The 13491-nt window shown below is 40.2% G+C and overlaps 1 protein-coding gene across 3 annotated transcripts; it reads left to right on the top strand.

The window, feature by feature from the left end:
- The first annotated feature begins 1759 nt into the window (after positions 1-1759).
- LOC118006739 (zinc finger protein 300-like) lies at positions 1760-11620 on the top strand. 3 transcript variants are annotated; one of them, XM_034999502.1, is made up of 7 exons: positions 1760-1937; positions 2649-2775; positions 3436-3479; positions 6546-6613; positions 7711-7837; positions 8080-8202; positions 9304-11620. In XM_034999502.1, the coding sequence occupies exons 5-7, from the start codon at positions 7804-7806 to the stop codon at positions 10860-10862; spliced, it is 1716 nt and encodes a 571-aa protein (XP_034855393.1). In that variant the 5' UTR covers positions 1760-1937; positions 2649-2775; positions 3436-3479; positions 6546-6613; positions 7711-7803; the 3' UTR covers positions 10863-11620. The 3 variants fall into 3 exon arrangements, with proteins under 3 accessions (XP_034855393.1, XP_034855392.1, XP_034855394.1); XM_034999501.1 differs by lacking the exon at positions 6546-6613 and having other exon boundaries at positions 1765-1937; XM_034999503.1 differs by lacking the exons at positions 1760-1937; positions 2649-2775; positions 6546-6613 and having other exon boundaries at positions 3438-3479; positions 7695-7837.
- Positions 11621-13491: the final 1871 nt, after the last annotated feature.

Raw genomic sequence — 13491 nt, 5'->3', positions numbered from 1 at the left:
TGAATTAATCATCACTGTACCCTTTGTGCAGTGTGCACTGTACCCTTTGTACCCTCAGTCTTAAGCCTGAGGCATGCAATAAATATTGATGTAACTGTGGGAGTTTAAATTGAAGGGAATGAGCACAACTGCCCACTTCTTACCCTCTTCTTTGTCTTGACCAAAAGTTAGGCCTCTCTCTTCCCTCAGGCACCTAAGCTTTGGCTCCTCCCCAAGTTTAAACAGAGACTAAAGCAAGTTGTATATGCAGAACATCCTCCCTTAACAGCTTTTTCTCAGAATGTGAGGACCCCAGAAACATTTTAAAGTGCCCTGTTTTTGCCACATACACACTCCTACCTCTTCAAAGTTCCCGCTAACCCATCTTAACCCTATGTTAAAGAAAGGGCGGGGGGGGGGGGGGGGGGGGGGGGGGGGGGGGGTCAGTTTGATTTTGAGATGCTTGCAGATTTCTGAGAGTGAAGTGTTCTCCCATCTTTCTTTTTTTTTTTTTTTTAAGATTTTATTTATTTATTTGAGAGAGAGCACAGAGGGAAAGAGGGAGAAGCGGACTCCCCACTCAGCAGGGAGCCCCATGCAGAACCCCGAGATCATGACCTGAGCCCAAGGCAGACGCTTAACCAACTGAGCCTCCCAGATGCCCCTGCAATCATCTTTCTGAATAAAATCTCTCCCTAAGTCCAGATTTGTTTTTACTTGACATGAGAAATATAAGTGCTCAATGTAAAATTGCTGCTCATTTAATTACATGAGCCAAAAATAATGTCTCCTTTGAAAACCATGATTCAAAATCGGATCTATTTAAGCACATAAAACATGTTAACACATATAACACACACATATATTCATTTATATCTTATAAATATATAAAAGCCTGGCGTATGACCTAATGGTTATGGTAAGTGGTTTGTAGGTTTTTTCACGTGATACTTTCCTGAAATCTAACCTCGCCGGCTTCCTCTCCATTTTTTTCTTGTTTTTCAGTCTCCCCTTTCTCTGTCTCAATCTCCCTCTCTCTCCGAGTCTCCCGCGTTGTGTCCTTTAGCGTCCCACTTCTGTCCCTCTGCGCCCCGTTTTCTGCCCTTCAGGCTCCCACCGCTGCCTACACAGGCCCCTACTTTCTCCGTCTCAACGTCATCGCTCTGGGCCTCAGTCTCCTCCCCGTCTCTCAGTTTTCCTTTCTTCTTCAGTCCGCCCCTGCAACTCCCTCCAACATTAGTAATTTCCCCTAGAGAATTCCTTATAATCGCTTTTAGTTTAAAGTTCATTTCTGCTGTGTATCCCTCTCCTCCACCCACCACCACTTTGGCCCCTCTTTCCCACAGCGGCAGCTCCACGGAGGGGACACTACCATTTCACGTTTCACCCCTCTCATCAAGTAGAATCTCCCGGTGCAGGGCTGTACCATTTACAAACATGTTTAAGTAGTGTCGTCAATGAGAGTATTTTAACATTCCAAATTCTTTCTCTTTCACCAAATGCAATCTTTTACTAGAGGTCGTATCACTCAAACTTCTTCCCCAATCCTCCTGTAAAAGCTCTCTGCAAAACCTCGTGCCTCACTGGTTTGTAAAGTCCTCCTTTCTGTCATCTTTCCCCCTCCCCTCGCCGCCGCGGTGGCACAGTCCAAACTCAGGAATAAATCGAATTCCTCCGCGTGTACGGATCTGGCCGGACTCTCAATATGGCGGCTCCCACAACGAGATACAGCGCCTGGGAGCCGCCATCTTGCCTCTTGAACAAAGCCGCCGAGGGTGCAGAGTGGGCCAAACCGCCCAGTACGGAACAGCGCAGGCTCAGGAGCCCCGCGCTGCGCTCTCCCAGACAGGAAGCGGGAGAGTTCGCCAGTATGGCTGTGACAGCCGTCCCGGCTAACGCGGTGATGGGCGTTTCGGGACCGGATAACAGAGCCGCAAGTCGGAAGGCGGCTGTGTGCGGTGAGTCCGTTAGATTGGTAACAGGAGGCAAGGGGTCTTTGAGGGTCAGTGATTGGAGGTTTATGACGTCAGCGGTGGGGAGGTTTGTGGGATTAGTGTTGGGTTTATTTGGGAGTCAGGGTTGGAGTGAGGTATGAGGTTAGTAATTGGGGCATGACGTGTCAGTGATGGGGTTGCCTGTGGGATCAGAAATGGCGTGTAGGGGCCTGACTGGGGTCAGTGATTTAGGGGACTCTGGAGAATCAGTGATTGGGGAGGAGGCTTGGACTAAATGACCGGGACATCCACGTCGTGGTCAGTGATATGATGGTCATGGGGGAGTTCTGTGAGTGTGTCATTGCCAGGCCCGAGGATTCAGAAATTTGGAGGGAACAATAATCGGATCAGACAGTCATGATGATCAGCCCCAATTTACTGGGAAAGACTTTTACATACATTTAAAATTTCCACAGGTTTTAGGCAACCCTTGAGTTCTTAAAGTTAGACGCCCTTCTCAGTTCACCATTGCACCCTGAGCCTGGTGCCTCCCCACCCCCCATGATCATTTTAAAACAAGACCGAACAAATAAAAAAGGATGGATTATTACCAAAAGTGTGACTTTCTGCCTTTTTCTAAGCTTATTGAAATAATTTTATATTTTATTCAAGAAACACTGAGCACCTGCTGGGTACCCAGACATGAGCATTACTATTTTGGTTGTTTCCTTCCAGATCAGTTTTGACAACGCCTGGAATACTCCATATAAAACAGTCTCCGTGTCATGGGAGCATTCAGTTCCTCTGAATCAGTTCAGTCTTGTCTGCATGACTCCTCCTGGGACTGAGAAAAATTGACCAGGTATATACCTTCCTGCATTGTAGTATATTCTCTTGTACGAGTGCTTCCAACCTATCACCATTTTTATACACAGATGACTGCACTGTTGAAAATCTGCAATTACAGTTTAAACAGAAAACATCTTAAAATTAACATTTTGGTCCATGAATATTGATTGGCAGGAGAATTTGCTGAGTTGACGGAAAATATAAACGCTCTCTTGGGAGATCATTGAATTCAGCTACTGATTCTTTCTGGGGAATAAGGGAACACATTTCTCAGTTTTCCATTTGGTCATGGCCATTCTTAGTGCTAGGGAAGTCCATCTGCAGTTAATTTTTATATAAATCTATTTATGTTTATTGCCTTATAAAAATATTCTACAAATAGAATTACTGGTTCATAGGGGAACAATAAGCTCTTAGTGAGTCAATATGAAACATATCTATACAATTAAATCGCCTTGACCAAGTTCTTTATCATCATAGTGTAGTCACAAGAGGACTTCCTTCACCTAGTGCTTCCTGACCCTTCTGCAAGGACCAAACAGCCTTATCCCTGGTTGTCCCATCATCCACCTGACGTCTAGTGGTGAATGTTTCTGGATTGGTGAATGTGGAAGCTGCAGACTGGGTCTGGTCTGTGAAAATGTCCTTCTGATCACCAGTTTTGCTCTTTCAGGCTTCTGCCCTGTTGGAAGAAAGCAGAAAATGATGAAGTCCCAGGTGAGTTGCTTTTACTTTTTTTTTTTTTTTTTAAGATTTTATTTATTTATTTGACAGAGACCAGAGACAGCGGGAGCAGTAACACAAGCAGGGGGAGTGGGAGAGGGAGAAGCAGGCTTCCTGCTGAGCCGGGAGCCCGATGTGGGACTTGATCCCAGGACCCTGGGATCATGACCTGAGCCGAAGGCAGTCGCTTAACCAACTGAGCCACCCAGGCGCCCTGCTTTTACTTTTAATTTTTAAAATTTCCTCTTTCATTTTCTGTCCAGTCAAATGGGGAAGTACAGATAGCTACAATTTGGAGTAGGGAAAAGGTAACCAAAATAAATATCAAGACCTAGAAAGAGTTCTAGGTAACATGTGGATAACCTGGCCTGAAAACATTTTTAAAAACGGATGTACCAATTTTTCTGATCTTCTTGCAAACATTATCAGTTATGCAGTCCTCTAAAGAGAAAACAGATACATTTCTCATGGAAAGAAATTATTTCTTGCCATGTAAGACTAAAACAGATTTCCATTCTGGGTCTTTCTCTAGGTGGTGGAGTGTATACAGTGTTCTTACCAACACTCCTGTGGTAAATGCAACAGATTTCTTATAGCTATATCGTACAATGATCTCTTTTAGAGGGAAGGTATCATAATGTCATAGCTAAACGCCTTGAACCTTATTCTTCAGAGCTGGGCGCATCAAACTACCGCCTGTAGGCGAAATCCAGTTGTCTGTTTTTATGAACAGTTTATTGGCAGCGCAGCTGAACTGTTTGTTCATGTATTGTTGTCTATGGCTGTTTTCCTGCCACAATGGCATTGTTGGGTAAGTCAACAGAGACCGTATGGCCTGCAATGCTGAAAATATAAACTTTACGGGAAAAGTTTGTTAGGTTTCTGGTTTAGAGGACCTTATTGATTACAGAGGCTTCCTATTGTCCAATTTTATCTACTGATAAAATCTATAACACAGGATAGGTACATTTTGAATGGTCTTCCAAAATCTATTTTCTTCCCAAAGGGCAGTTCTTAAATTATAATTATCTGGCAAAGCTTTGTAGAGCACAGGCCCCTGATGTTCCATACCCTTCATTTGATTTCAGATTATGTAGGATCACTGTCCAACTCAAGGCCAGTTTCTTCTCTGTGCTTCCATTTTTAACAGTCTACATTACTTTTTCTCCCTGCCAACATTGGCTATATACATGGTATATAAGTTTTAAACTATATAAACGATAAAAATTTCAAAACTGAGACTCATTTTAACTTAAACTCTCTTCCTCCTGAGATTATCAGTGTTCACCATTTGTTTGTAATCTTCCAAACCTTTTCAATATGAGTATAACTGATTAAGTGTGTACATGTGAAAGTACAGATGTATAAGAGTGTCTCTTTATTGTGTTTTTCTTTTGGAAAAATAATGTTACGTAAATATTCTGTGCTGCAGCTTTTTTTTTTTTTTTTTTTTAGATTTTACTTGTTTATTTGCTAGAGAGAGAGAGAGAGTGACAGTACAAGCGGCGGGGGGGGGGGGGGGGGGTGGCAGGTAGAGGGAGAAGCAGGCTCCCTGCCGAGCAAGGAGCCCGATGTGGGACTTGATCCCAGGACCCGGGGATCATGACCTGAGCCGAAGGCAGACGCTTAACCAACTGAGCCACCCAGGCATCCCTGCAACTTGTTTTTTAATTTTACTGTCCCATGTAAAGATTTTTGACTACCTTCCCGTGCCAGTACCTAGATTTCTTTATTATCTTAGCAGATGCATAATATTTCTTTGCAACCTGGTTGACCTGGGACTATTTTCTTATCTTTATAATGGAGATTAGAATCCTCATAGGGTTGTTGTGAGAGTTAAGCGAATAAAAACCATGCTTGGAACTGTATCTGGGGATGGTTTGTTCTGTATTAAGTGTTAGTTATTGTTATTGTTACTATTATTATTATATCATCATCACTGTTAATTGTCAAATCTAGAAATCTCATGTGTATTTTACAGTAGAGCTTAACAAGTGAGTTCTATTGTGAAAAGATGGGGTCGTTTTCTTCTGGATGTCAGTAGCTTTGGAGTTGTGCGGTCCAGCACGGAGCCACCAGCCACATGTGATTACTAAACATTTGAAATTGGTTAGTCTGAATTGAGATGTGCCGTAAGTGTAAAATACATACTGAGTTTAGAAGATATAGTTCCAAAAAGCTCACTAATAATTTTTAAAGACTGGTACACTTTGAAATGATATTTTGGATGAATTGGGATATATATATTTGAAAATTAGTTTTTGATTATGGCTACTGGAAAGTTTAAAATTACCTATCTGGTTAGTCTTATATTTCTGTTAGAGCAGCTTTAGAGAAGGAAAATGGATTTATTATTAGCTTAATGAATCCAACTACCAGGGCTAATTAACTGATTATATGCCTCTTCCTGTAAGAAGAGGGATTTGTATTTTTTCCATAGTGTCCAGAAGTGAAGTCATGTTTGCACACATGTCTATTCTTACTTTCTCTTTCTAACACCTGCTCTCCATCTCTTCCATTCTCCCAGTCACCCAAGCCACAAAAAAGTGTAGATGATAAAAGTACAATTTCCCACTGATTATGTACTGTATTTTTCTCACAGTTAACAAAATCTATACATACTTAGTATATTGAAGCATTTGAGTATATATTTTTTTAAGATTTTATTTATTTGAGAGAGAGAGCATGCACAAGTGTGGGGGGGGAGCAGAGGGAGAGGGAGCAGGAGAAGCAGACTCCCCGCTGAGCAGGGTGCCCCATGCAGGGCTTCATCCCAGGACCCTGAGATCAGGACCTGAGCCAAAGGCAGACACTTAACCGACTGAGCCACCCAGGCACCCGAAGTATTTGAGTATAATTAATAAAGCAAAATCCGAATGTTAGAATTACATCTATTAATCTTCCTGTCAGAATAGATTTTCTCTACATTCCACATATATTTTTTTTCCTCATGTCACTGTTATTCAGATCAAAAGAATATAACTGCTTAATGCACAAACTATTTTTAATTAAATGTGAACTTGATTTTATTCTCTATAATCATCATTCATTCCTTTTTAGCAAACATTTGTTGAGTACCTAATGTGTGTCATATGCACTGGCTGGCTGTGGAGTATCTCAAGATTTAGGTATGTTTTTTTTTCTGGGAGGAATGCAGAGAAAAATTAGGTAAACAGATATGGAAACCAGCATTGACAAATAAAAGCTCTGTAAGAGACATGGGAGCAAAGAACTGTTAAAGCAGAGATGGGGAGCAACTTAGAAAGAACCAGCTTTCTAAGGAAGTAGAAAATAGGCTCAAAGGATTATTAAATCATGAGGGAAGTAGGATAAAGATGGGAAGTATTTGCAAAAGTAGAAAGAGCAGAGTGGTTTTAGGAAGGCTAAGAATTTGAAGAAAACTAAAATATAGGGTGTTTCACGGGAAGTTTGACTAAGGGTGTTATTAAAACAAAAAGATGCAAAAGATCTTGTTTACAATATCAAGGAGACAGTGTGGAGTGCAGGGGTCAAGAACTCAAGCTATCCATTCAGAATACATGCTTTTAAATCTGCGAGTTAATCATATATTCAATGTATAACCTCTGGCAAGTAGTTACTTAACCACTTTAATCCTCTGTTTTCTCATATGTAAAATGAGGAGATTGATAAGGCTGTTTAAGGGACAAACTAAATACCTGGCAGCTTGATGGTGTGAATGTGGATGAGAGGCACCTTAAGACTGAGATCACTTAGATGAGACTGATTGTATATGCAATATATAAAATTGTATATTAGGGTCCACCCTAATGACCTCATAGAATTACCTCTGGATTGACCCTGTTCCCAAATAAAGTCACATTCTGAGAAATTGGTGGTTAGTACTTTAACATATGAATTTTAAAGGGCTACAGCTCTACCTTGAACATATGGATTCGACATTATTCTTTTCCTGTTGGCTAACCAGTTGTTTCAATATTATTCTTTGAGTAATCTGTCTTCCTCTCAGTTATTTGAATGCTGCCCTTATCATTTATTAAATTACCATTTTCATCAAGTAGGCCTTTTAATTTACCTCTTCTGTTTTCCTGATCTGTTTCTGGCTCTTCTTGTAAAGACAGGATTTTGTATTGTTTCTGCCAAATACCATGATATGATATAAAAGTAGGTGTAGTACAATTTTGTATACTGCAATAGAAATGATGAGAATGATCACTTCAGATTGAACAGGAATATACTGTTACAGGGCTTAGTATCATTCAAGGATGTGGCTGTGGATTTTACCCAAGAGGAGTGGCAGCAACTGGACCCTGCTCAGAGGACCCTGTACAGAGATGTGATGCTGGAGAACTTCAGCCACCTGGTCTCAATGGGTAAGGATGGCTTCCCGGCATAACTCAGACTTGTCCATCCAAGTTCCTTTCCTTATCAGGTGCTATGGTTGGTAGTTCCTGACATATATAATGACTTTTATGATCTTCAGACCTTCCCAAATGGAGGTCATTGTTTTTGCTGAGGGCCACCTGGATTGCTTTATTGTAGCCCTCCTGAAACTACACCTTCACTTTTTCCTTCACTGCAGTCAATCCCAATTCCTGTGATTTCCATTTAATAGGATATCCAGTTTCCAAACCAGATGTCATCTCTAAGTTGGAACAAGGAGAAGATCCATGGATCATAAAGAGAGACATACCAAATTGGATCTTACCAGATGAAAATCAGGCAGATGGGAGACAAGGGAAGTAAAATATCAGTTTGTTTTGTTTTCTTAATTGATGCCTGAGGTTTATGTTCTGTCCTTACTGAAATCTCTTATTCTTTGTCCCTGTGCTGAGAATTTAGTAGGCATTCAACAAATAATTAAATAGTTGTAAGCTTTTAGAAGGGGGAGCTATTTCTTACTGATCTTCTTTCTCTCTGCGTATGTGTATATTTTTAACACCTTTTATGAGAGGCAATAGAAAGGCAAATTCCTCCCAAGAACATAGGTTGTACTTCAGATGGTAAGACCTCCAGGTACATGGCTCTATACAATTATATGTCAAATATAGTTACTGTTTTAAAAGTTCAGAGAAAATGAGAGTCTAAAGATACAACAATTTGAAAGGCGTTTTTCAGAGCATGCAGCTGTAGCTGCTTTGAAAGATATATGAAGTGTTGATGATGCTGAAGGAGGAGGCTAAAGGGAGACTGGTGGGGAGAGAGTATATGAACAAAACCTTGAAGTTAGAGAATTAAAGCTTTTCTGGGAGAACTTTGCTAGTTTTACTTGGGACATATAGGAGGTATTAATGACAAGTAGTGGAATATAAGCTTGGGTTTTAGGTGTGAATCTGATACTGAATCCATAGCAGGATCTTGGACTTTTCTGTTGTTTGTGTTAGTTTTTAATTAGGAAAGTAGACTAAGGAGAGTTAAAGTATTTTGAGTGCAGAGGGACCTTGTTTCTGTGGCTAGCGGTGGCAGGATAATAGTAGTTAAGTATATATATAGGAAATGGTTTGTAAGATAAATGAATTCAAAAGGTGAAAAAGGTTTCCATTCAGAAAGCAGGGAAAATGGAAAGATTCTAGAAGAATAATCCAAGATTCAGAGTGATAATAACGCAGATACTTTTCTGTCTCCGTCAGTTCTAATTTTTTCCATGAATTTTTCTCTTTAACATCCTTTTCCATCCATTCATCTGATCATACTCTATGCTGTACTGGCCTACGAGATGGCTTGTCCCCATCCCTGTGTTCTGAGTTCATCAACTACATTGAATAATCATTTGTTCTGTTCTTCTGCATTCTGTTAATTGTTCTTTACAGTTGTTTTATTTTATCTTTCTTTCTTTTAGACAGGAAAAGTAACCTTGACAACCCCAAATCATGTATTTTGGGGTCTGTTTCCTTCCGTAATAATATCCTGAAAGGAGTCACAAAGGATGGTTCATTGTACTCCATCTTAAAAGTCTGTCAAGATGGTGGCCAGCTACAGAGATGTCAGGAAAACCAAGACAAGCTTTTCAGGCAAGTAACAGTCATTAACAACAAAACAGTGACTGTGGAGTCAGGCCATAAATATAATGTGTTGGGAAAAATATTTCACGATTGCATAGAGCCAGATACTTTAAGACAAAGATCCCATAACTATGATGTATTTAAAAAGAACTTGAAATATAATATTGACCTACGTAGTTGTAATAAGAGCAATTCAAGAAAAAGCCCTGATGAGAGTTTTGGATGTGGAAAATCATCTAGCCATGGTGCATCTGATTCTAATCTTGAGAAAATTCACAATGGAGTAATGCCCTGTAATAATAATCAGTGTGGAAACATTTTTAGTAGTAAACAATCCCTTATTCAGTATCAGAATGTTGAAACTAAGGAGAAAACCTGTATATGTATTACGTGTGGAAAAGCCTTTGCTAAGAAGTCACAGCTCATTGTACATCAACGAATTCATACTGGAAAGAAACCATATGATTGTGGTGCATGTGGGAAAGCCTTCAGTGAGAAGTTTCATCTCATCGTACATCAGAGAACTCATACTGGGGAGAAACCTTATGAATGTTCTGAATGTGGAAAAGCCTTCTCTCAAAAATCTTCCCTCATTATACATCAGAGAGTTCACACTGGGGAAAAACCATATGAGTGCAGTGAATGTGGGAAAGCCTTCTCCCAGAAATCACCCCTCATTATACATCAGAGAATTCACACTGGAGAGAAACCTTATGAATGTAGAGAGTGTGGGAAGGCCTTCTCCCAGAAGTCACAGCTGATTATACATCATAGAGCTCATACTGGAGAGAAGCCATATGAATGTACTGAATGTGGGAAAGCCTTCTGTGAGAAGTCCCACCTCATTATCCATAAAAGAATTCACACTGGGGAGAAACCGTACAAATGTGCTCAATGCGAGGAAGCCTTCAGCAGGAAGACAGAACTCATTACACATCAGTTAATTCATACTGGGGAGAAACCTTATGAATGTACTGAATGTGGGAAGACCTTCTCCCGGAAGTCACAGCTCATCATACATCAGAGAACGCATACTGGAGAGAAACCCTATAAATGCAGTGAATGCGGAAAAGCCTTCTGTCAGAAATCACATCTCATTGGACATCAGAGAATTCACACAGGAGAAAAACCTTATGTATGCAGTGAATGTGGGAAAGCCTTCTCTCAGAAGTCCCACCTTCCAGGGCATCAGCGCGTTCATACAGGAGAGAAACCTTACGTATGTGCTGAATGTGGAAAGGCCTTTTCCCAGAAGTCAGACCTTGTTTTACATCAGAGAATTCATACTGGGGAGAGACCCTATCGGTGTGCTGTATGTGGGAAAGCATTCATTCAAAAGTCACAACTCACTGTACACCAGAGAATTCATAACAGTGGTAAAATCATAATGAACTGAACACAGAAAAGCCTTCTGAGTATTAGCTCAAGCCTTAATAAGTACTAGGAACCTGACTGATTTGATATTTATGGGACATCTTTATAGATAAAATTTTACAAGAGAATTCGTGTCTTTAGTGTGGTGATACCTAGCTCAGCAAAGATGATGGAAAATAATCATAAATGAAGAACATTTCCAACATGGTGTATAAAACTTTTAAAGTTATGGTCCGTAGAACAAATTATGTATATAGAATATTGTCAAGTTACATATTCTTTATTATACTACATTAACAATAACCAGACATTGTGAAATTGCTAATATTAGCTTGACATAATTTTGGCCATACAGTAATTCCCAATAAAGGACATGAGGAAAGCTTGAGTAAAAAGAAAAAGAAAATCAACTCCTAGAAACTACATTATAAGGAGGGGCTTAGCATGACCCCTAAAGATACATGTAAAATTCTTGTACAAAGATGGAAAGATAGGTGGATCAGATTCAATACAGGTGATGTTTATGCATTTTCCCATCTCAAGCATATAAGTTGACCTGTCTCTCTGGAAGGATCCTGGACCTTGAAATCAATGCACCTTGACTAGATCTCCCATTTATTCTTCCTCACTGAGAGTTTGGTATTGTGGAAATGCTTTGGTACTGAGCCAGATGGTCTTGTGTTTTAATCCTGGCTCAGCTACTCACAGATTGTGTGACTTCAAGCAAGCCTGCTTAACCCATCTGAATATTTTCTCTTATCATTAAAAAAATGTAGAGCACATTTTCAGTTTATATTAGTTCTTTTTATCTTTCTCTTTATCCTCCTGCAACTGGATGCTAAGACTAATGTGTAAAAACTACATCTAAACTTGCTTTGCATTCCAGACACTCTGCTTTTGATATCCCATTCCCATGCCTGTTCATTTTACTGTCTTTGACCCTGGTAGCCTTGACTCTTGGTATGTTAAAGTGACATTTTATTATGCTTTTATTATTTTTTACATACATTTATATAAACTGGTGATTACACATAAAGACCCTGTCTAATGTCTCTCCAGTTCTTTTCTGACTCCCGCCCTCCCCACAACTGTTTTCCCTGGGAACAAAGGACACTTGCAGAGCAAAACTCTTGGGATGAGAAATTATGCCTGCCACAGATTTGAGAACTTGGTATCTCTAAAATATCTCTTGCTCTCTTTCCTGTGGTTCTGCCTATTCCTCCATGAGCACCCTTGTTTGTGGTGCCCGCAGAAGGGCAATGCTTGGCAAGAATGAGGGTGTCTGTATACTTCTGTTCACATAGTTCTTCATATAGTTCCCACTTGATTCCTTCACATTTCCTGCCCACCTGATCCTCTTCCTGAAGGGCTGAACTGTCTCTTATGAAAAGATGGGGACCCTGTGGGTAAGAACCTCTGCAGGGGAGAGGGCATGCCTAACATGGATGTGGGAAATTCCTAGTTTGTGTGGATAAGTTCTTGACTTCATTATGAACAGTGAGCTGAGAACACTGACATCAGATATAAATTGACCATTCAGACCTGGGAAAGAAGGCCTAGGAGTACAGATTTTGGGTTGAGCTACTCTGACATTTTCTCATGGAAGATGTCTCAACTGATCCTTATGAAGGCATGAGAAGGACCAAAAAATGAATAAATAAAATAGAATAATTTTGCGAACACACAGAAATTTAGTGAAGAGTGAGTTTTTTTTTTTTTTTTAAGATTTTATTTATTTATTTGAGAGAGAGAATGAGAGAGAGCACATGAGAGGGGGAAGGGTCAGAGGGAGAAGCAGACTCCCCGCCGAGCAGGGAGCCTGATGCAGGACTCGATCCAGGAACTCCAGGATCATGACCTGAGCCGAAGGCAGTTACTTAATCAACTGAGCCACCCAGGCACCCGACTAAGAGTGAGTTCTATATAGTGACAGCTATGGAACTAATGTAGATATAACAAAGATTCATAATTCCTACTTTACAGGCCTTCCATTTGGTTTCCCACTGTCACAAACCTCCAGCCAACCTTGTTGATCTGATGATGGACTTCTATAAGCATCCCAATTTAGACTTAGCACCTACTAATTTAAGACTTCACTTCTTTTTTGAGCCTTTTATCAGAGGAGCTAATCAGTGCAATGCAGCAAGAATAGGAAAATAGGCATAAGGATTAGAAAGGAAAAAGTAATATGGACATTGTAGATTATGCAATTGTGTATAAGAAAAGCAAAAATAGACTGATTAAATATTAGAAATAAAGGAGTTTAGTTGCTTTATACAGTTTCAATATTGAAAAATAAACTAATTCTACATGTGAGCAGCAGAGTGAATTTTTTTTTTTAAGATTTTATTTATTTATTTGACAGAGACACAGCGAGAGAGGGAACACAAGCAGTGGGGAGTGGGAGGGGAAGAAGCAGGCTTCCCATGGAAGCAGGGAGCCAGAAGCAGGGCTTGATCCCAGGGCCCTGGGATCATGACCTGAGCCAAAGGCAGACGCTTAACAACTGAGCCACCCAGGTGCCCTGCAGCAGAGTGAAAATTTAAAGATACCATTTACATTAGCATCAAAAATAAGGACCACCTGAAATAAATCTAATCATGTAGTGTAGGACCACTATATAGAAAATTATAAAACATTACTGAATAAAT

The sequence above is a fragment of the Mirounga leonina genome, unplaced genomic scaffold (assembly GCF_011800145.1).
Source record: "Mirounga leonina isolate KUSES-001 unplaced genomic scaffold, KU_Mleo_1.0 Mir_99, whole genome shotgun sequence".
Lineage (NCBI taxonomy): Eukaryota > Metazoa > Chordata > Mammalia > Carnivora > Phocidae > Mirounga > Mirounga leonina.
This window is presented reverse-complemented; position numbering and strand designations above follow the sequence as displayed.